This window comes from Polyodon spathula, chromosome 5 (genome assembly GCF_017654505.1).
Source record: "Polyodon spathula isolate WHYD16114869_AA chromosome 5, ASM1765450v1, whole genome shotgun sequence".
Taxonomy (NCBI): domain Eukaryota; kingdom Metazoa; phylum Chordata; class Actinopteri; order Acipenseriformes; family Polyodontidae; genus Polyodon; species Polyodon spathula.
This window is the reverse complement of record NC_054538.1, coordinates 42914611-42938977: the sequence shown is the minus strand read 5'-3', so window position 1 is coordinate 42938977 and position 24367 is coordinate 42914611. Positions and strand designations below refer to the sequence as shown.

The 24367-nt window shown below is 38.1% G+C and overlaps 1 protein-coding gene across 2 annotated transcripts in view; it reads left to right on the top strand.

The window, feature by feature from the left end:
- Window positions 1-24367, top strand: part of LOC121315976 (G patch domain-containing protein 2-like) — a 101364-nt gene that overhangs the window by 71204 nt on the left and 5793 nt on the right. For both annotated transcript variants that reach the window (XM_041250631.1, XM_041250630.1), the window contains exons 6-8: window positions 806-873; window positions 4022-4061; window positions 13651-13715. In XM_041250631.1, coding sequence (XP_041106565.1) covers window positions 806-873; window positions 4022-4061; window positions 13651-13715 — 173 coding nt within the window. The remainder of the gene's footprint in view (window positions 1-805; window positions 874-4021; window positions 4062-13650; window positions 13716-24367) is intronic.

Here is a 24367-nt window from a genome sequence, read left to right as displayed (position 1 = left end):
CCATACAAGAGGTGTATACAAAGATTTTTGTTAATGTGTTTAAAACAAAAGGAAAGAATAAAATTAATTTTAGATGTGAAAACATTGGGAATTTAGTTTCAGTAAACAAACCTGCTGTTATAATATGTAATTCATCCCCAAATATATTAAAGAAAATAGGTGGGATGTCACTAATTTTTGACAGTGGTTTTGTAACTAATAACAAATAAAATGGCAGTTTGTCATGGAATTTAGAATGCAGTGGTGTGTAGTTATTCAGTGTGAAATGGCTCATTAGTATGCAAGCTATATATATATATATATATATATATATATATATATATATATATATATATATATATATATATATATATATATATATATATATATATAGTCATATACAGTACACTACGACAAATTGGATTAGTTAAAACAATAAAAAGGTTATTTTTACAAGGTTTGTGTGTGTGTGTGTGTGTGTGTGTGTGTATATATATATATATATATATATATATATATATATATATATATACGATATCGACTCTATTTACTCCCCACAAAAGGACTGGCATATGCAGAACATTTGTAATGCCTACTGTGTGCAGGATGTATGAAAATGTCACTCTCTATCTTAGTTGTTCGCCAGTTTATTTGTGTTGCCTGTGCTAAGCCTCCTCATTATCAGTATGTATATACATATATATTCACCTCAGTAGGTAGGATGTAGCCTCCCTGTGGAAGACCACTGTATCTTTTCCTCTGACAGCTCAGCATACATCATGGCCTTTTCTTAGTGATTTGTTTTCTTACTTTTTTTCTCTCCCAGATTAGCACTTCTGGGCCTGGCAGTAATGAGAGACTGCCCCAGTTCTCCCAGGACCCCCATCATCACGAGTGAGTATCATTTACATCAATGATCTCTCATTATTACCAGTGCCCTGCCTTATTTGTTATCACTGCTCTCTACCTGTGATTTCCCATGTAGTCAGCAGTGTACACGTTAGAACAAGAGGGCACATATGGATTTATAAAAAAAGCCACTGACCATTCGGACTATGCTTTTTTTTTTTTTTCTTCGCTTTAAGTTGAGAGATGATTTTAGATATGTTACTGTACAGCAGAAACAGAAGTGTTCTAGTAAACCTCTTTTTTTTTACTGTGCATTCACTCCTGCTGTTTGTGAGTGAAAAAGTAAGAAATAATTTATTTCATGTGTGTTTTCCAAATGTTTGTTCTTACCTGTTAAATAACGTATTGACCATGAATCTCTTTTGTCTTTATGGCTTGCTTACTAACTATTCCATCTAATAGGTGGGGAAGCATCTGTTTTAAATAACAAACCTGTAATTGTTCTTTTCATTGTTAACATCCCTACCACTTTTTACTCTTCTAACTTTAAAGTCTGTTTCAGGGCACGAAATAACCTGCAACAATTGCCGCAGCGCCCAAGCTTACATACATACAGCAAAAGTTGCCTGTAAGCCCGCCCGTCATTGCAGCCTGTGTCCCTCAGCACCAGCACATCTGATCTACAACCCATTCACAGACTTGCTCAGCGTTAGCTAGCCCATTCTGTCACAATTCAATTTAATTCTGTCCAATCTCATCCTGTGAGAAAATGACTCATTTTCATAATGTATTATTGTTGCCATTCCTTTTACTGTGCCCCTCCCACAAGAAAGACATGTTGTATCACTGGTTAATGAGGGGCAAACAGAGGGAGGGACGCTGTTAGACTGAGCTCAGTTTTCCCAAAGCCACATTGTTTGTACATGTTGTACAGGTTACAGCGGTTAGCAAACTACACTTGTGCAGATACTGTAGACTGATCAACTAATATCGTTATTAAACTCCAGGCATGGGTAAATTTTTAACTTTCCCTTAACTGACATCTCTTATTTGTGCTGTTATATCACTAAGGCTGTATTTTTTTCATGGTGAGCATGGATTTCACGGTGCCATGTAGAAATAATATCCAATTCTCCGTGAAAATCTCGATTTCTGAATGCATACTATTTTTTTACATTTAAAATGCATTGATTAAACGTTAGCTTCACCAGCGGACAACATGTTATATGAGTTGAACTTGAACACATGGCATAGAGGGTTTTAAATAAGTGCTATATTTAGCGCTTGTTGACAGGCTGACCGAGTTTAGTAAAAATACCCTGAATTATTTTTTTTTGTTTGTTTTTGCCAAATTAACCTTTGTATTTTTTTTCTTTATGAAAGTTTATGTTGTTTTAAAAGTTGATTTTGTATATCATGTTATTTTTACAATGGAAAAGTGGTATTTTTTATTTCTGTAACAATTAGCGTGTGAATCACTCAGAAAACATTGTTTGTTTGAACTCAGATTTCATCCACCTAATAGGCTATCTGTATTTTGTTTTTTTTGTTTTTTTTGTTTTGTTTTATGAATGAGTATGAAATCGCCTTGGTGCTCTTGAGTTGGATTTATGTTTTCCCTTTTTTGACCTGTAGACCTGCCCTGGTGCCCCTGAATTTTCACGCCCAACAAAGGCAACATTGCATTGCCCTTCATGACCTTAACTTCATGCCCTGAAAATGTCCGCTCTAGTCCACTGATAGTGTAAGGATTATTGCCCACATTGTCAGACAGCTAACACAGCCATAACGATCCACAATGTGGTACGGAACAGAAAAGCCAGAGCACGTGTTATGTAATTTTTATTTTATTTTTTTAATCGCACTTCCTGCAGTGATTTAGAGGACAGATCTCAAACCCCAGCGCAGTAGAGTGGGACATTTTGAAAAGTGCTTTGAAACAGACTTTAAACTTTTATAAATTAATAGAAATAGTCAACTCTCGATTATCTGGGGTAATGGAAGGGAGGAATGCCCCAGATTAAACAAACATGGATAATGCAAAACCTGTAAAAACTTATAAAAACATATACTGTACGGTGTACTGTAATTTAGTTTCTTAAAGTAATCGGACATCCTTGATTTTTTCATTGATTTCCTCTTAGTCAAACCGCTTGAAGAATCAGGCGTTACTCGCATAAGAAATCGTATCTTTTTTCTTTTTTTTTAAATCACAAACTGTCTTGTAACTGCACTTGACCTTCGGAGTACTTAACACTGGTGTGTGCTAGCAAATCAAGTGTCCCCTTGTTTTAGCGGGAGCTTGGTAATAATTAATATGTCTTTTACCGTGTTTTCTGACAAAAATAAATACATGTTTTTATATAAAAATGTAAGACTAATGTGCAATTAATCATTTATTGACAAATGTTTTCAGGCAACTGTTTATTTATCTTTATTTATTTTTTATTTTGTTTTTGTAATATGCCCCAAACATTGGTTCCTGATAGCTGCACCTTGCCGAAGTAGTCAGAAACAAACCTGTAGGACTTGAAGGTCAAGTGGTTTGGCAAAAGATAGTAAGCAAGTCAATCACTGAACAAGAATTCCAAAAACAGGATCCCCTGCTTCCGAGTCCTGACTCGCTCCAAAACTAAATGGCCTGCTTCCCCATGGAATAATGCACTCTACTTTTAGATTTTTTTTTTTTATTTTTTTTATTTTTTTTTTTAAACAAATGTTGTTAATAATAAGGACATTTAAAAGACATAACAGATCGGTCCAGTGTGCAAATGCACTTTAATCCCACTGTATAATATAGCAAAGTTGTGTGGCCATAGCATCTTTGTTCAAATACCTTTCTCATTGCACTCCCATTATAGTGGACAGCAACCCCCTTAAGAAAGAGATCCTTGTCTAAGCTATCATTTATTAATAATTTAAGGGGAAAATATGAGATACTGGCTTAATTCTCCTTTTCTTGTTAATTTGCCATGATTTAAAAAGTTTTTAGGGTACTTGTTTGCATTTCATATCAGAACATAAATCATAAGTGTTTCTCAGTAGTCTGTAAAAAAGCCTCATTAAATAAAAGCATAGCCTCAGGCTATGTTTTTCTACTGGATAGTAAATAGCCAGAATTCACATACTGCTAAATCATATGACAAGCACATTCTATTAAGTGTAGTAATGTTAATTCCTATCTATCCTGCAGCTGCTGGTTCAACCCCGGAGGAAGGAAGGATCATAATCAGGTAAGAACCACTTTATCTAATAAAGATATTCTTCATTCCCATATATTAAAATTTGATACATTGTAGCTATCAGTGCCTTTATTGAGGAAAATATTTGGTACTGTCATATCAGAATACAGTCGTAGACAAAAGTATTGGCATAGACTTTTTATACCATAATTCAAGGTAGATTAAGGACAAGGATTTAGTAAACATTATCCATGTTTGGTATGTTTAAAATCATATTGATGAATAATACCCGATTTAATATGGAAAGGGTTTATTGAATATGTTTAAAATAGCCATTTATTTTACTGGCCCATTATTGATAATTGGTAGGGCTGCAACAAAGGGCACATTTTAACCTTCGATGGATCAGAACACATTATTGAATGAAGGTTCAAACCTTTGATAGTATTAATTTTCATAATTTACTGTTGACTGTCATCATAGTTACTAGTTTATATTTGATTGAAAATCATATTGCAGGTAATCCATATAAATGGATTTAAAACATTCACATATAGAGAAATACATGATATAGAACGGTAATTATGTTTCTTTAAAAATCATGTTTATGTACATGTAATTGATGCTGCTTGCGATACTCATGCATATACAGACAGTGGTGTTCTTCTATTATCAATTATTGGTTTTAAATTATCACGATAATCATGATTATTGGCTGAATAAACAAATATATAACATTTCTTATAATGTGTCTTGTTATTGCTATAAAATAAAAAAGAAAACTGTCTCAAAAATGCTTTGCCGTTCATAGAAGTTCTAAATTGTGATATCACCCAAACACATTCCAAATACAGATTGTATGTTTCTGTAACCCCCTGTTGGGATCTTTATATACAGCTATTGCTAATTTTATTTTTGAACTCAAAGTAGGGTGCAGCCTTTATAAATAATCATAAATTAATATGTACCTTTTTTTGCAGGGTACCCCAACATATCTGTATAGCATTTATTTCCCTAATCCCATTCTAATCTGTTGAAAATATGTGCAAATTTTCCCAAAAATGAAACATGGCTCAAATTAATACTTCAGACTGGATAAACATATTACTTCCAAACTAGATAAATGAGAGGTTTCTGTTTTTTTCTGAAACCCGTTTCTTGGACACTGTAGAGGTGCCTGCCTCTGTGCTGTGACCTTTCAACTCTGATTTGTTTATTTCATTTAATAGTGCAGTGGCTACTCGGTGCTCAGTTTTCCAAATTAAAAGTATTAGTGCTGGCATGCTCCGATGCATGGCAGGGGTGCCATAAAGAGGTGGTTAGAACAATTTGGAAGTGGACTTTAATACAACAACTTTTGTTTAAGTAGTAGGCATTTTACAAATCAGAAGATTGAATATTGCATGTGAATGACATTTAGTGTTTGATTTATAGTATTCACACGTTGTTAAACATTTTGTGTTAACTTAAAAAAAAAAAAAGAAAAAAACATCTGACAATGTGTGAATGTTGCCTGACCAACCATTGGGTTTAGAACTTTTGAATTTCTTGCAAGCGAACAAACCTTTGAACACAGCTATATTAATTGGTAATAAAAATATTATTTAATCAAACATTAAGCCTCCATGTCAAGAGGAAATTTATTTTAGAAGTGATTTGATCTTTTGCTTAGAACAGGGTTTTCAGCCGGTGGTACCCGTACCCCTGGGGGTACTTCAAGGGTCACTGGGGTTACACATGACGACTAAGAAATGCACAAATAAAAATTCTTTCATTAATTTTATTAATGATATATATTCTCTATACTACTGTATGTAATTATTTAATGTTTGTTTAGCATCTCAAAGTGAACCACAGATGAAAAACACACACAATCTATCACGTCCACAATTTCCAGCTGTACACATGCGCGATTTCGATTGAGTGAATTTCCACTGATGTATAGGTGAAGCAGGCGTCTGGCGAGTGTGCCTATGGAGAGCGCTCTTTGCTGTTTTCAACTTGTCATATCATTGAAGCACAATGTTTCTGCATTTTTTTAAAGTATAAATTCTCTGGTAAATATAAATAATAATCACAATAATACTTTTAATGGGTTTTTTTGGTTTTATTTATTACCGCAGCTGCATTTTACTAACAGCAGTAGCGGCTTGTTGAATATGTTTTCGATGTTTTTTGAAATGTAAAACACAAGCCTACAGAAAATGCAAGGCGACAGAAAGTTCTGCCAAGTCCCTTTGTATAATTTGTATGCTGGCTTTAATTAAAAAAATAGTTTTAAAAAAGTTTCCCTTTCAAGTACCAAATGCATTCCTTTACACAATGGGTTAATCTATTACACCCGATTCAGCTGAAAACTCTGCCACAGCTGTGTCTTACGCCTGTGACGTGAGCACACCTGTCTCCTCCCCCACAGGAGACAAAACTGATTCACCATTCGAGACAGTGAAAATTTGCTATCTTAGACCAGAAGTAGTCAGATAAGCTGGTCTCAACCACCTAGACAACTGGCTCATATGTGCCGAGTCTCCCAGTGCAGGCAGTAGCACACACGGAACTGGTGACAGACTGCTCACCTCGACAGACTTGGCCTGATGATGAACTTGTCAAAAAGCCGCTGGTACCGTCCCAGACTGCCATCTACCTAGGAACCTGCTTGATCTCAACCACTCTCTCAGAAGACAGAATCCAGAGTTCCACATGTACTTGAGGCTGTTCCAACCCAGAGTGTTACAGGACGTCGTCATCTTCTAGTGGCTTCAAGCGTGGTTCAGTCTCATGGCGAATCATACCCTCTTGCAACCACATCTCCACCTGTCTATGTCCTCACACTGTATGGAGGCCCTCTTGTGGTGGAAACAGCCAGCTCATCTGTGTCTGTATGGTGTTGGGCAGTATCACCACGCTAGAGGTGATCACCACGGACGCCTCCTGCTCAGGCTGGGGCGCTGTGTGGAACGGACGAGGAATGAGAGGTGTGTGGCAGCCCCCTTGCATCCTGGAGCTGCAGGCAGTTTTTCTGGCCTTGCAGAGTTTCTTCCAGGAGGTGCAAGGGAGACATGTGTTGATCAGGACAGACAACACAACCATGGTGGCTTACATCAACCAGTAGGGCCGCCTGTGCTCACCCCATCTCCATCGGTTAGCCAACAATATCTTGTTGTGGGCTCAGGAGCACCTGTTCTTCCTTGCAGCGATACATCTGCCAGGAGCAGAAAACCACGCTTCAGACCTCCTATCACGGCACAGAGTGGTGGCTCCACCCTGAGGTGATGAGCCTGATTTTGGACAGGTTTGGGAGAGCAGAGGTTGACCTGTTTGCCTCCCTGGAATCCGCTCATTGTCGCCTCTAGTTCTCCAACTTATTGTTTACCGAGTCAATCAGTCGGTGGAATTGGAGGCCTTTCACCCTCCACTATTCCAGTCAGAGGAGCGTCGGCTCCATATGCTTTGTCCGGTATGTTGACAGGACAAAAAGTTAGCGTCAATCCGAGCCTGTTTATATGCTTTGGAGCTAAGAACCAAGGTCAAGCCCTGTCAAAACAGAGGCTGCCCAATTGGATTGTGGAGTCCAGATTGCTGACAGTGGCATATCAGTCAGACTCAGAAGCACATGCATAGGTATCCCTGCATTCTGTGGCGTTAGAGTGCCTTACAACTGTGGCAGGCCATGGGTCTCGCCAGATTGGCTGTTCTGCAAATCATGTCTTTGCGATGGCTTGGGTATACTTACCCATTGTGTAATGGAATACATTTCATACTTGAAAGGGAACTGAATTATCATAACCGTGGTTCCCTGAAACAGAAATGTATCCATTACAATTCTTTGGTCAGTGCATACATTCTATGCAGTAGGCTGAAGAAAACGTATGGCACTGAGCGCTGTCCTGCACACAGTTTTGCCTCCTGTGGGAGAGGAGACAGACGTGCTGACGTCGTAGGTGTAAGACGCAGCTTTAGTAGAAATGTTCAGTTGAATCGGGTGTGGTAGGTTAACCCATTGTGTAATGGGGCACATTTCATAACTGCTTCATAATACTTTGATCATTAAAACTAAAAATAACATGTAATTGAGATTTTACTATAAAATGTAATCTTTAAATGCCAGTGTAATGTGTCAGCTCTTAGATAAACCATAATTTTAGAAATGATAAATATTAAAAAATTACAGCAAAGAAATTACATTTGTACATTTTGATGGTCTTCCGTCATGCACTATAAACTGATTGCAGCTGGTTCAAAATGCCGCTGCTAGGATCCTTACCAGATGTAAAAAACATGATCACATCACCCCGTCTTGCCCAGCTGCACTGGCTACTCGTAAAGTTCAGAATTACTTTCAGAATTGTCCTGCTTACCTACAAGGCCCTTCATCACTCAGGTCCAGAGTATCTCTCCAACCTGCTGACTCGCTATGTCCCTGCACACAAGCTGAGGTCCTCTGACTCTGGCTTGCTTGTCATACCCAAGCAAAATTGCACCACACACAAGGAGTGCTTTTTTAGCTTTGTGGCCCCAACTCTCTGGAACTCTCTCCCAGCTTTAGTGTGTGCAGCTCCCACAGTCACTCGCTTCAGATCAACTCTCAAGACCCATTTGTTCTCTCTTGCTTTCAATGCTCTTTAGCCTGGTATCTGTTATTACCTGTTGTCTAAATTGCTATTTCAGGTTTTTCACTCGATTTTATGTTTGTATGTCTCACACATCCACAATGTTTAGAATTCACATCCTAGCCTTGTATTTAATGTATTTGCATTGTTCTTCACTGTTTGTATTTAATGGACTATACCCTGTATTTCATTATGTTTAATGTATTGTGCATTGTTCCTCAATCCTCACTATCTGGTAAAGCGCTTTTTGATAGTGGTCCACTATGAAAGGCACTGTATAAAAATAAATATTGATTGATTGATTGATTTTGACAATTTCTTAATTCTAATGACAAATGCATTACAATGCAACGGGTTAAAGTGTCTTCTGATGTTATCTTCTGAGGAAGTAGTGTATATGCAGCTGCAGAAGATAAGTCTTAAGAACGAACATTGATTTTCTGGAACGAGATTTAGGTATGATAGGGTATTAGTATGAATGTGAAAATGCTGGGAATGTATATTAAGGTATTTAAATATGCAGCAACATTCCAAAAATATGTCAAATTACTGTTTAAAGTAAGATTTTTTTCTAACATTATGTTCTGTAGATTGCCGTATAGATAAGATTTAATAAGAAAGAAAATAGTTTCCAGAAAGAGATTTAGTGTTAACAGGATAAAGGTGAAAATGCACCAAAAATATGGAATGTTTTGCTTCCTATCCTGTGGGATTTTACTGCAACTTGTAACACAGTTTAATTGGTGTTTTGCTTTCTTTTTTGCTAAATAAGTTGTTGAAGTTGTTGTGGATGTATCAGCACTGCTAAAGTAACAGTCACAATTTAACAATACAGAAGAACCTCAAGGTTACAAGAAACATACAAACACTGGGAAACATTTACCAGCCAAACATGGCTCTCCTGTCAATTTGTATTATTATCCTTCATGTTTAAGGTGTATACATTTTATTAATATACTATGTATGCATTCAATTCTTGAAAATCATAAACAAGCAAACACCTTTAAGGTGCAACTGTATTCATGTGCAACTGTATTCATATACTTTCACTCTACTGATAGCTGATTGGTTAAGCTCTTGAAGGTTATATCTTGGGAACCACTCTCCTGAACTTTGCAAAGACCTTCTATTCCACATGCCATGAGTATTACAAAAGTAAGGGGCATATTGCTAAGTCACATTGAAACAAATTGGCTAAATCTGTCTTGGTGTTGTACTTTGGACGTTAAATTCAAAATCTCTCTTTTGTCTTTCTTTCCCTGCCTTTACTACCTATTGCTGATTTTGTCACCATTTGTAATATGATAATTATGTGTGTGTGACCATTATTTGTATTTATATATTGTGAAAGATTTCACTAGTTGAAAGGTTAGATAGCCCTTTTGCAGAAGACCCAGACACAGGGTTGAGGTGTTTTAACAAGTTCTGTGCAATTTTATTAATTATGTTAATAAAAGACAAAACAAAAACCTAACTCCCACCTGGAGTGCTAACTAAACTTTTTAAAGAAACTCAGACAAATCAAAACGTTTCATGCAGTACCTTATAAAACCACATAGGTTTCCTCACCATGGCAGACTCTATCCACACAGACTAGAGACTGCCCTGAACAATCATTTCCTTTCTACATTATACCTGCCTGCTTATTACAGGTAGTTGACACAAACTAAACTGTAACAAACAAATAATTACACCTGTGGCCACACCCACATTTCTCTTGCAGTGACATAATTTAACCCTATCTGTACCAACCCCCAATATATATATATATATATATATACACGCATACCCAGTCAGCACTCAGATATACAACAATCAGATACACATCAGCTGAGTTTTACCATCCAAGCGTGAGTTTCTAACCTTGTATCTGCCTGCATCTGACTTATCCAAACAGCCAGTAGCCATTTCATTAATACCAGTATCGTGAGGACACAGCAGAGTTTAGTCAAGAAATGCCAGTTGACGATCTCACTGCTTCTCACTAATCTGAGCAACCTGTAGCCCATTCATTAAAACAGATAAAGGTAGAAAACGGAGAAGCTGAAAATTGACAGATTGAGCTCAAGGTTCTATCTAAAGACATTGCGTTTGCGAATAGGCCATAACAGGGTTTGAAATTAGTCCTCGCCAAAGCACAGTCTGTTGACCATGAAAGTAAAGGTTCATCAGGTAAAGTAATCCCTGAATTAATTGATTTAATATAAACAAGTTGCATATTTTAGTGTGTAGTTGCATATATCTATATGGTGTATATATATATATATATATATATATATATATATATATATATATATATATATATATATATATATATATATGTGTGTGTGTTTGTGTGTGGTATAAACAGAATACTAAATGTTTGTTCGTGGTTGTCAAAGGGAGAGTGCTGTGGGGTGCTGTAACGTGCCCTCCCGGCCACTGGGTAGCTGGAGAGCCACCAGCAGGAACAGTGCTGGCCAGGCAGCGGCCCTATTGAGCAGAATGACTCGGCATAGCCAGGCAATTAGCTGGCTGATTGCAGGGACAGGGCTCAGCCCTATAAGCAGAGCCTCTTCCACTGCTCACTGCCCCTGTCCTGGACTAGCTGCTAGAAGAGATGTGCTGCTGTTCGTGTTTGCCTTGGCTTTTTAAAACGGTGTGTTTCCCTTTCCTGGACGAGTCTGTGAGAGTGCACTTTCCTGGACCCGCAGCACAGCCCAATGTTTACCGGGACGCGCAAGCCCCTTTGTCTGCACTAAGCCCTCAGGAGGGAGCTGAGGCCGTGGCTGGAGGACACCAACTGCTACAGTGTGGAGGAATCACGTGACTCTTGTTTTTATAAATTGTGTTAGAGTGGAGAGGCACTGTTTTTGTTTAAACCTTTTAATTTTTAACCCGGGCTTACTATTGATAGTGTTCCCTGGGGTTTTTTTTGTGTGTTTTGCAATATTATACTTTTATTTTGATCCATGGCTACAGCCCCATGTTGTTGAGTTTGTTGTTTTGTTAATAAAACCTTGCCCAGCACTGCATTGCTGGTCTGCAGGTTGCACCCGCACTTCCTGTTTCCTGCCTCTCTGCATCATCACTTACGGTCCCACAAGCACTACACCCACCAAACCCCATCACAATTTGATGTCAGAGAGGGATAGCACCACCTAGGGGCCAGGAGGTGAATGGCAACCCAGGAGAAGGGGATAAGGAAAAAAAAAGGAGAAAGATGGGCTAAAACAACCAAAGCAGCTGCCACCACCCCAGATAGAAGACTCGGCCAGCCTCTTCCCATGGTGTTCCTGGTGCGGGAAGGACGACTGCTGTCCTGCCCAGAAGGCCACCGGCAGACTGGCCACAACTGGGCAGGATGCCCCTACAATCAGGTCCAGGAAGAGGAGCAGTTCCCACTCCGGGCATCAGCGGCCACCCCACTACCTCCACCGGCACCACCTTTACCATCATCCCAGGAGCTATAGGACTTGCTGGTGCACTCTGGGGCGGACTTCTTCCATGACCTCCCCGTACCTGTGTTGTGGTGTCGAAATGGGGGAGGTGGGAAGAGTGGGAGGAATAATATCACTGTGTGTCCTTCCCAGAGGTTGCCCGCATGGTCCTGAATTAGCTGGCAGTAGACATGGGAGGGGCCCCAGTCATTCAAACAGAGGGTGGAGCTGGCGTCCCGGGAGCCAGAGGAGGTGGAGCTGCCATCCCGCTAGCCCAAGAGGGAAGAGCCCGAATTTCCCGAGAGCCCAAAAAGGAGGAGCCCGAACGTCCTGCGCCTGAGTGGGAGGAGCCCGAACGTCCTGCGCCTGAGTGGGAGGAGTCTAATGCGTCCACAGCCCAAGAGGGGGGAGCCGCCACGTTCAGAGCCCTGGGGGGAGGAGCTACCGTCGCTTCCAGAGCCCAGGGGGGGAGGAGCTGGAAGGAGAGGAGCTACCAGGTCCCTTCCCAAATTTTTTTTTGGGGGGCAGGCAGTCAAGGCAGCTTTCCACCGGAGGAGCTGGAGCTTTGGCCATTACCTCCTTGGCCATAGGTTCCTGCATCACCCAAAGACACCGGGCAACCACTGCTGCTGGAGGAGCCAGCAGCCCAGCCACTGCTGCTGGAGGAGCCAGTAGTACTGCCAGTCCCAGCTCTGCCACCAGAGGGAGATGGGTCGTCGTTCCCGCCTCCGCCACCAGAGGGAGACGGGCCATCGTTCCCGCCTCCGCCACTAGAGGGAGACGGGCTGTCGTTCCGGCCTCCACCACTAGAGGGAAACAGGCCGTCGTTCCATTCTCCGCTACCAGAGGGTCTTGCACCACCCAAGGATGACTACCTTGCACCGCTCAGGGATGCCACGCTCGCTCCGCTCAGAAATGCTATGCCTGCTCCGCTCAGGAATGCCACATCCGCATCACCTGGGGTTGCCGGCTGCTCTACATCACCTGGGGTTGCCTGTGTCTTTTTTTTGTCTCCTAGGGTTGCTGAGGGCTCTGCTTTGCCTGGGGTCGCTGAGGGCTGTGCTTTGCCTGGGGAGCCACCAGTCACAAAGTACGAGGGAGAAGTGGAGCTCCCGCTGCCGCCTTCATGGCCAGGAGCTCGTCTCCCGAGGGTCCGCTGCTGCCGTCATCTCCGGAGATGCCACGGGAGCTGCCAGTAGCAGTTCCAACACTGCCACAGAAGGTGGCAGAGCCAACAATGCTACCAAAGGCAGCAGCGCCACTGCCACTTGAGGGGGCAGCAGTACCACCTGCCCCGCCACCACCGTGGCCAAAAGAACCCAGCCCATGGATATTCAAGGGGGGAGGTGGCCATGGTGGCCAGGTGTGCTGTGTGCAAGGGGGGGTTGTGTCACAGGGACAGTGCTGTAATGCGCCATCCCAACCATTAAATAAGAATAAAAACTGTACACCACGAACGATCATTCAGTATCGGCTACATATTATTTTATTATAATCATATTTAACACTGAACTTACTGTATATGCTGTACACTGTTTCTTCACTTTCTCAACAAGAAAACCTCTTCTGAAGTCATCGCCGCAATGTTTAAATATTTTTGTTTTTCTGTAGCTTTTGTGGGATGCTCGGGCTGACAGAGGTCATAGGAAGAGCTGCTCATTAACAACTGGAATCAGGTAAATATCCTCTGTTTAACCTGCCTGTTACCACAACTAAACCAATGTTTTGTAGCATTAACTCTCAGAAATACTGAGCAGCAGGCTAGAAATAAACCCAGCACGAATCTTGTATTTTATGGAACCTACGGCGATCTCCAGCCCATTAAATAGCAATGGGGAATGCACTGAATACACCAACACTTTTGACGATGACTTCAGTCATGAATGGATGAGTATTTCTTCATCGTACAGCTTTCATTAAAACGATATAACTTGCGCTCTCTTGCACTCTGTGTATATATATACATACACACTTCAGATTGTAGCTAAGATTGTAAATCTCAATATTTTTAAATAATGCATTATACATTGTATATTCAGTCACCATTTCATATAATAATCTGTATTGTGATTTGCTGCATTTACGCATGATCCAACACGATCGCTTCTTTCCACAGTAACCGACTGCATTGTCAACACACGACTTTATCGTATCTTATGCAATAAGTACAGTACCAACAGTGTTGCAAAAATAAGATTGACATATTTACGTCTGCAAATTTCCTAGCTCAATCTCTTCTGTTGACCTCTGGGAATGCAGTGTTTACGTCACTGTTTACATTCCCGACAAGCACTTTGCCGCAATTTAGGCTTCCTTTTCAGCAACATATGTGAACGCATTTAGGCGTCCTAAAACCTCAACTGTGAACGGAAATTTTGTGGCGGCCCAAGTGTGTGCAGGTTTTTTTTTTTCTTTTGGCTGTATTTGACTCTCTTCCTATAAAGATTCAATGCAAATCAATTTTTTACAGTAGCATCTTGGAATTTGTGTCCTTTGTTTCAGAACACTTTGGAACATTAGAAGGTACTTCAGAAACCATAACAAACTTTTTTTTTTTCAACACTATATTTAATATTTTTTGTTTATTTAAAAATAAAAAGGTTATTTTTATTATTATGTATGTTTTCAGAGAGAATTGTATAAAAAAAAAAAAAAAAAAAAAAAAAAAAAAAAAATATGTTATCCTATGTCCTGAGTGACCTTACTTTCTAAAAATATTTTGTTGAAAAATATTGATGTTTGGGCAAATTACAAGACATATTTCACCTGAGTGATTTTATGAATTTAGAGCCTTTTGTTAAAGACAAACAAAACACATAGTTTAGAACGGAACATTTATTTAAAAAATAAATAACACTGAGAAAACCTATATTATATAAATGTCACTTTCATAAAATAGTGATTCACAAAAATCAGATGTCAGTTATTCTGCCAACAATGATTAATCTTATCTTGACATCTTGAACTGATTTTTTTTTTTTTTTAAATGAAACATTATCTGCTTATCCCCTGTTTTCTTGATATTTCTATTATATTGATTTTATTTATACATGTTAAACATATATATTAAAACACGAGACAAAATAAATGTTCTAATATAATTAGAAGTCAAATACATCAGATTTACAGTGTTTTATGGTTTCTTTCTTACTTCTAAACAAGTTCCTCTCTCTGCGTGCTGCTGAAACTTTCTCCACCGTTTTATATGCCCTTCTCAGTGATGTCAAACAAATAAAATTAAAAAAAAAAAACCCTATTAGGGAGTGAAATTCAATCCCTCCCCTATCCAATGATATCCATTTTCAACCTGTACAACAAAGTATGGTGGCCCACTAAATCAATTAAATTAAGTATGTTTTTCATCGTGTTTACACAATCACAGTCATTAACACTAGAAGCACCAGATTTTCTAACAACCTAGTACTGCCACGTGGGTCACTTTGACCCATACATTTTTAAACTGCTTCATTTTAAAATGAAAGACATACTATTGGATACAAGTGAAATGTTTTATTCATGAACATCATATCTAACATTTGCATCGCAGAAATACTATATTTAAATGGAAAATGAAACATAAAAGGCTTTATTTTTAAAATGAGCGCATATACAGCATGACTACAAACTGAAAAAATATAATAAAGTACACATTTAAAAAGAAACATATGTAAAAGAAACAAAGGTATGTACATATATACCGTGTACAAGTGTAAATGGGTATATGTACACAAAAAACTATAAAACTGAAATCATTGTTTCTAATACTACATAAAAAGAAAATATAACGCTACTTCCGGTATGAGGGCTGCATTGTACTCTATGGAGGAGTCTATGCATTCAGGAGCTGCATTGCAGTTCCATTGAACACTATTGTGTAAACACGTGTAAACTGGCACGTGCAAACCTGTAAAACCGATTTTTTTTCCTCTAAAAGTAATATAAAAAAAGAATACATAACATACGTTTCATATTAGGCACAGAAGTTGTTATCCTACCTGTCATTTCAGTTTACTGTGTGCAGCTGAGTGCAGCTTGCTGTATTCCAATCAAAATGACTACTTTCAAGATTAAATATGTCCTTCTGATATATTCCCAGTTGCATCTGTGGAACAAAACGAAGATTGTTGTCTTCCAGGTACATTGAAAAATAAGCAAAAGCTTTCACTGAGTTGGCATCTTGACAAATACACAATCTCTGTCTCATAGTCAGTCTACAAACAAAGAAAGGCTTGAAAAAAACGTGCTAGGAGGAGGGGGCGTGTCTTGTTTGAATGTCTTACCACCAGGATATTTAATTCATTTATTTAGGAAAAGTCAAACGGACATACACGTACGATATATAATGGAAGAGTAATTAGCATTTTAAATGCAAAATGGCTCAAACTGACCCGCATGGCGGTTCTAGTGTTAAAGCGGCTTAATGAAAAAAACACAATAACTAATGGTTAAATTACTTTATAATTTCTAGGTGCCAACACAAAACACTGTATTACCATACATTAAAGCATCAGAGTAAGTCACCTACTATATTACAAATGCAAATGGAAAAAGAAAGCATGTGTAGTACAGTTTTGCTACCAGTTATTGGCGCTATTGTCTTGCAATTTCACTTTCATATTACACATATACAACTACAGTGATTACACATACATTACACTAAAGCCCAAAACAAATAACATAACCTCCCATCTAGGCCTGGATCAACCCCCTATATCTGCAGCCCTTAACACTGTCTATAGCATGATTAACATGGGACTAAAAATCAGGTGTCAGACTTGATGAAAAGCAGAGCATGTCTAGTAACCTCCAAGACAGGGATTAGTTTTCAGCAAGTGAGTAAGTTCAAAATTAAATGTGATGTAGTGGGCAGAAAAGGCGCTTTTGTGCATAATTTGTAAACGATGAACTGGGTGTAAACAACTAATTTCATTGTACCTTCTTTTCCAAAGGCTAGAATAACCATTTTGTCTCTTCAGTGATATGTATTTCCATACATACCTTCAAATGCACCGTCAAAGCATCCATTTTTTAAGAATCGACAATTATGTTTTGTATTTTCGCCCGATCCCCAATTTGGTTATGCACAATCACTGTGTTTTAGTGATCTGTAGAATCTCAGGACAGATCGTACCGAATGTAATATTATATTATGGTTAGGCTTGCTGCTATTTTTTTTTTTTTACCAAATCGGCAATTAATTCAACATTTATTTTTTAAGCAATTTAGTGTTTTTTTTTTTTTTTTTTTTTTTTTTTTTTTGGGGGGGGGGGGGGGGGGGGTTCCAGTCTTTATTTTTCAATTCAAGCAGGGAATGGGTAAAATCAACCTTTAAAAAAAAAAAGACGAGAAACGTCTTATTTAGCAAAACCTCCTTTATCATATTACACAGACTTTTATACCATCAATTTACAAGTAAAACTAATATGCACAGAACAAGACATTAGCTAGTCGAACAAAACTAACTTGCACTTATTTGGTGTCTGAGCTCCACCCCTCCTGCTTCAGCACAGCTGGACTCAGAATCACTGGAGGGCAAGGCAGACAGACCCTCCCCTTTTCGTCCTGCCGCAGGGACTTTAGCCGTCAGTCAGGATTTTGTGAACATTTTTCATTAAGTGTTGTCCACTACTAGTAACTGTCAGCTTATACCTATAGCAAAAGCTTACTTACACCTGAACCTGCTAATTTTAAAGTAGGCACTTTAAATGACAGGCGCTGTCATTTAAATGAATAAGAGCATTCTAGCACTACTTCAGTCAGCGAGATCTGTCAGAACAGGTTGAAATGACAGTCACAGTGAAACTACAGTACTAATGGACCACTGAGATGATAGCAACCCCAAGCCATTCAGAGTGGAACGGAGACGGGACAGACAATAAAAACTACACAAACTAGAGATGATTTCTAAATGATTATTTTTGGTAAGAAAATAAAAAATAATGAGTGGTTTTACCGACGTTTATCCTATATAAATTTATTTCAGTCAAACGTATTTTCAGAGAATTCGACGTTTTAACAAGCTTTACCAATTAATATTGAAAAGTAGCAAGCCTAATTATGATTTATTGTAAAGGCTGCTGTTGCTTTGAGGTGAACACCCTGGAATTGCTGTATCAATTTTAACATGACACTGACATGGTCGATTCACACTGGAGTAAAGAGACGTCTCAATGTCCTGTAAAAAAAAATCGGAGTACCTCTAAGAAAATGATTTGGGATAAAAAATAAATTGGAGGTTTGCACGTGGCTAAATTTCACCGCAGTGTGGTGTCGGCCAAATCAGGGAACAATAAAACGGTCTTGGTTCTAATTAAGCAGAGTTATTTGCTTTTTATTCCACTCGCTTCTTCTCACAACCCATCACAGCAGCTTGCTCCACGCATGGCACTCCTCACGCTCCGACCCCTCCTCATCCTGTGGCACTGTTACCAATGCACTGACTCATTTCACCCCCCAAGTTTTTAACTTTTATTTTTCAAAAAAGTGCTACTTCAGTTTGAGTAAATACTGCACATGATTAGCAATAAACAATAATCTGACTGCAAGTAAAAAAAAAAAAAAAAAAAAAAAAAAAAAAAAAAGCGGTTTAAACTGGGGCTTTATTATTCGAATTATACAGCAATGGTTTTTTTGCAATTGCATCAACCTGTGAGAAAATCCCCATTTACATCTGAATAGTTTTCCTATGTGTTCATCTAATGATACAAATCACTGTTTTATTACAGATGTGACAAATGGAATTGCAACCTTTATTTGATCTTCAAAAGAGACAAAGGTGTACACGGATTCTATTGGCTTCCTTTTTCCCAGAGGCATATACTGTTTGCTGTTTGCTGTTTACATCAAATAAAAGATAAAATACAACATTGCTTTTAATGCCAAGTCTACCAGTAACATAGTTAACACTGTGTTACTGTCATAGATGGGAAGCTGTTAATATATTTAAAGCAGGTATACAGGGGAAAAAAGGAGGGTATTGTGATAGTATATCTTAAAAGTGTGAGCCTCAGAGCTCTTGTTCATTATACACGCCAATGAAATATTGCTGTTTTCTGCTGTGGGAAGGACACTCATGGTGATTGTATTAAAAATAGAACTGTGGACAACAGCTCCCATTGGTGAAAATGACTAGCGGCCATTGACAATGGATGCTCCACCTTAAAATATCCTTCAGAAGCAATTGAATTTTTAATGTGAAATACTACTGCCAAAGTATATTAGACATCAAGTAACTGGTGAAGATTCCAGTTAATTTAGCTCCTTACAGTTTTTCACTGTTTTTTTTTTATTTTTATTTTTATTATTTTGTTACATGCTGCTGTTGTCGGTCCAGGGATTCCATTTTTATACAGCAAGTCTCTCTTTCTTTTGCACTAACAATTTTAAATGATGTATTGTTGTTCTGCCCATAACATTAGAGAAAAGCATACAATTTTGGTGCCACTAACTGTAAGAATATTTGGATTGTTTCCAAAATTATTGAAAGAATACCAGTGTTAAGTAAACACTTAAAATATGTATTGGCGAGTAACCGAGATAACAAGAATTTCAAGGGTCACAAGGTATGCCATTGACCTTGTAATGAAGAGTAATGTAACTCTGACAGGTTTTTTATTTTTTTTTTTATCAAAAAATTCACATTGTTTTTGTTGTGCAATTTTGTTTGGTATTTTATACCTGCTTTATCGTTGATCTAGATAATTGTAGAATATTTTTACATTGTTTTGATGGTATATTTAAACTCTATCTAAAATACATTCTGTATTCTTTTTTGTTGTATTTCTTTTTTGTAGTTTTCTTTTTTCTTTTTCTTTTTTTTTTTTTTTTTACATATGATGCCAATAGTCACTTCTAATTGAATATTTTAATAAATGCTCTCCCAAAATTTAAATTGGATGATACAATGTTCGAGGCAAAATTAGTTAGTGATAAAAAAAAATTTAAATAATAATAATAATAATAATATATATAATATATAATAATAAATAATAATAATAATAATAATAGTCAGTGATTTCCAAACTAGTAATATCATCACATCACAAGAGTTTGAATGTCAGATGTTGGTCATGTAAACCTCATCTCTAACCATAACAGATGTAACCAAACTAAGTGTGTATATATGGCAGTTCTGTACTCGCTTAGCTTCACTTGGTTTTCTTGTTGCACATTTCCAGTTGCCCTGTTGGGTTTTAATAGGTTCTGATAGCAAGAGATTTTGGCCAGCTAGTGCAGGATCACACCAGCCTGGCTTTGATAGATTTTCCTATCCATGGAACTTTGTGCTGTTTTGACACTTGCAGGCCTGTTGTGCTGTTGTACAGCTGATGCCCTGTCCAGGCTTATATGTTTCTTGTTGACGATGAGTGTTCTTGCCAAACGCCAGGGACCATAGTCACATCTGTTTTTCTCCCCAGCTCATTTGAAGCTGCTTGGGAACAGCTTATAACCAGAGGGTGGCTCTGAGTAGGCCTGATACGCTGACAGGCCTCTATATGTAAACCCGTATGACTGAGGAACAAGTACCTGTTGTCTTTATTTCAACATTATCCAGAATGACATTACTTGCCCCAGTCCCTGTCACCACTACATCAAAAGCCAAGTTTTCAGGCAATGTAGTCTTAGCAATTTTTTTTTTGTTTGTTTACAAAATACCAGGTCTTTCGAGTGAGACATCTCCAGACTATTTACAAATGCTGGCTTGTAGCAAGACCCCAATAAACTGAAAAGTTAAAAAAAAATGGTATTGCTGCCAGTGGTAATTCTTTGCTACTTTGCTTAAATTGGAAGAAACATATTGCTGACCAAATGGCCAATTCAGGGTCAGACTTGCCCATCCTTTTTAGTAATCTAGAGAAAGAGTATATTTATCTGACTGTTCAAATATGTTTTATTTTTACTTTTATAATTTTTGTTGTTCTTTGCCTCAACCAAAAACATACATACTGTCAATCAATTATATATATATATATATATATATATATATATATATATATATATATATATATATATATATATATATATATATATATATAAAATAAGCGTCTCCAGGTTAGGGTATCATCCCCTGCTCTAAATATGGGAAACACAAGACTGCTGAGGAGTGCTATATAATTGATCACCCAACTTTTTGGATCGTAGCGGAGCACAGAGGGACCAGTAAGCAGTTAGTGTAATGTCAGAGAAAACCAAACTAAAAGGCCAGTCAGTCATCAAGGGTTGCTGCTAACAGTGACGTGCATAATATCTGAGTGTTTGTTAGAGATAGACACAGTTTCTAAATGTGGTAAATCCATGTTTGTTTAGAATATCCACACAGCGGTGTTTAGATTTTAAAAATAAATGTTTTTCATTACCCATCAGCCCAACCATCAAGTCTGCTCTTCCAGTGATTAAGAAATCCTTGTCAGTAGGACATCTAATTTTGTACCTGTAACATGTTCACACATGAGTGACTTTGACATGTTTTTCAAGGTCACAGGGCCACAATTAAAGACAGCAGAGTCTTGGTGGTACCATACACCTTCCACTTCTTAATAATCGTCTTGACCATGCTCCAAGGGATATTCAAAGCCTTTGATATTTTTTTATATCCATCCCCTGATCTGTGCCTTTCAACAACTTTGTCCCAGAGTTCTTTTGAAAGCGCCATGGTGGTCATGGTTGAGTCTGCTTTGAAATGCACTACCCAGCAGAGGGAACCTACAGGAGCTGCTGAATTTATCCTGAAATCATGTGAATCACTTAACGCAGGTGGACTTAACTTGGTGTGTAATTCTGAAGGCGATTGGTTACACATGAGCTAATTTAGGATTACTACAAGGGGAGTGGACACTTATCCAACCAAGCTTTTTCAGTTTTTATTTTTAATAAATTTTCTACAAATTTCTAGAATATTTTTTTCACTAGGATGTGTAGATAAATGGAAAAAAACAAACTATTTTAATGCATTTTATTTCCAGACTATAAGGCAACAAAACGTGATATTACTTACAACCCCCCCACCACCACACTGTGCTGTCAGCCCATATTTTTTACAGCATGTGATGTTGAGGGCTGCTTTTATATAAAAACAATAATCTCGCTCTCACTTTGCTCTTTGCAAAAATAAATGATTCATGTATGCTGCATTTCAGACTGTCATTGATTTTCAATTAAAAGGTAACGGCTATGTTCTACATGGAGGGTGACAACAACAACAAAGTAGTCCTTACTTGGTGCTATTTGTTGCAACTGCATCCCTTCATGCTGGGGGCGAGGGTGGCTGAGTAGCTTAATCTTGCTGATCAATAGTCTAGATATCTCAATGCAACATAACAGGTAATCAATTCTATATAAAATTACTCAAGAAAAACTTGCAGCTAGTCCTGCGAACTAGGTCTCCTGGTTCAATTGGCTGACTATTTAATAGTTTATCCAATTTTCAATTCTGTTGTCTCTTCACATTTAAGAAACAGTCCTATACTCAGATAGGCAGGTGTCATTTCATAGGATACTGTACCCAGCAGAATAGCAGGATTTTTATGAAATAAATCAGGATTAGATACAAAGCTCAAGATCAGATTTAATGGAACATGGGGGTATATCGGTTTGACATCAGAAAAGCCTGCCCTTTTGGATGAGACATAAAACTGAGGTCCTATTGTAAGTGATACAGCAGCAGCAGCTGTGAGGCATAGTTCACCCCCTAGTTTCTGTAAGTCGCTTTGGATAAAAGCATGTGCTAAATGACCAAGTATTTATTATTATTATTATTATTATTATTATTATTATTATTATTATTATTATTATTATTATTATTATTACAACAGTGACTCTGAAGATTAAGGGTGACCCCATGTATTGAATGTGTCTTAGACTTCTACGTTTGAGAGTTGTAACCCACCCTCTTCCATCAGTCCTAAGCACCAATTCCCAGATTTAAGTTTTTGTCTGACCAATATTTGTCAATGTTAGACAGTAGATTGAATGAGTCCATCAACAGTATTCGTATGTTTGAAATGTCTGTTCACAACATTATGCGACTTCAACTGTTCAATATAAATTGTATATGGAATTGTGTCTTCTGGACAGATGGTGTTGGCTGACAAATGTAGTTGACTGTCCCATACAATTGTATTGCTCAAAGATGTTCTATGCTTAGTTTGTTTTTCTCAAATCAGTCAAAAAAGGGACATAGAGTATGTAGTCTGAACAAGTTGGTCCAATAAAAAGGTATTAACTTTACGTTCAGCCCTATTTCCACCTGCATTTCACTGTTTTCATTTATCTGTGTTTAACTACTGGCTATTTTGTGCTGCATGCATGTAACATATCAAATGAAAGGCCACAAAATTGCCTTTCATATTATGTACAGCAGGATCAGGCATACTATATATATGTGGTAGAGATGAGAATATATGTGAAAAAAACAAAACGCTTTTCCAAAAATATCATGTTTGGTCACTGCAATTACAGATGGCTCAAAAAACATTGCACCATTGAACTTCATTCTGAAATGAACATGGTGAGGGGGGATTAAGCAAATTGGGTGAAAAACAACTGTTATTAGCACTTTTACCAAACGAGCATAATCACAACATAGTTTTGAACAAAACAGAATATGGAACATGAAAGAGATCTATTTACAATTTTACATGCTCAGGCCATGTCGGATCACTTTCTGTGCTACTCTGTAAAGCAGATCCTGTCTGGCACAAACACAATGGATAAATGCTCTCACGCAGTCTGTCTCCAAGTCTGCAACTTCTCTAGCGCCCCGTCTCTCACTGGAGTATGTAACTGGTATTGCTAGAAAGCTGAGATTATAAACTTTCCAACGACAATGCTCCTTTCAGTCTAGCTGGTAAAATGATGGAGCAATCTGCTAACAAAACCGAAAGCTATGAACTCTGTCACATGATGAGAAGCTTATCTTCATGCGAACCTAGCTCTGGGTAGGAGTACCGCATACACACACTGAGTACGTCATTGGAACGCAGCAGGTCTATACTTTTAAACAAGCCATGAACGAGGTAGGTGGTTTTTACGGTGCCCGAGTAATATGCACGCAAACTTCGGTGCACCAGCACACCAAAATGAATGGGGCTAAGTTTAATGCGTTAAAACAAATTCCATACAATTACAGTGTTCTACAAATATTTCTTCTACTACTACCACTGCTGCCTGTTCTGTTCTGTTAACAGTATGGCCTCTATCTACGGTCAGAATCAGATACCTCCTTGTGTTATCTTTTTCTGTTGTTGCATTTTAAAAACAATAAAGGGTCTTGGTTATCTCAAATATTTGTCTGTTTTGGTTTGTATCTTTTTACAACTCCAATAATGTT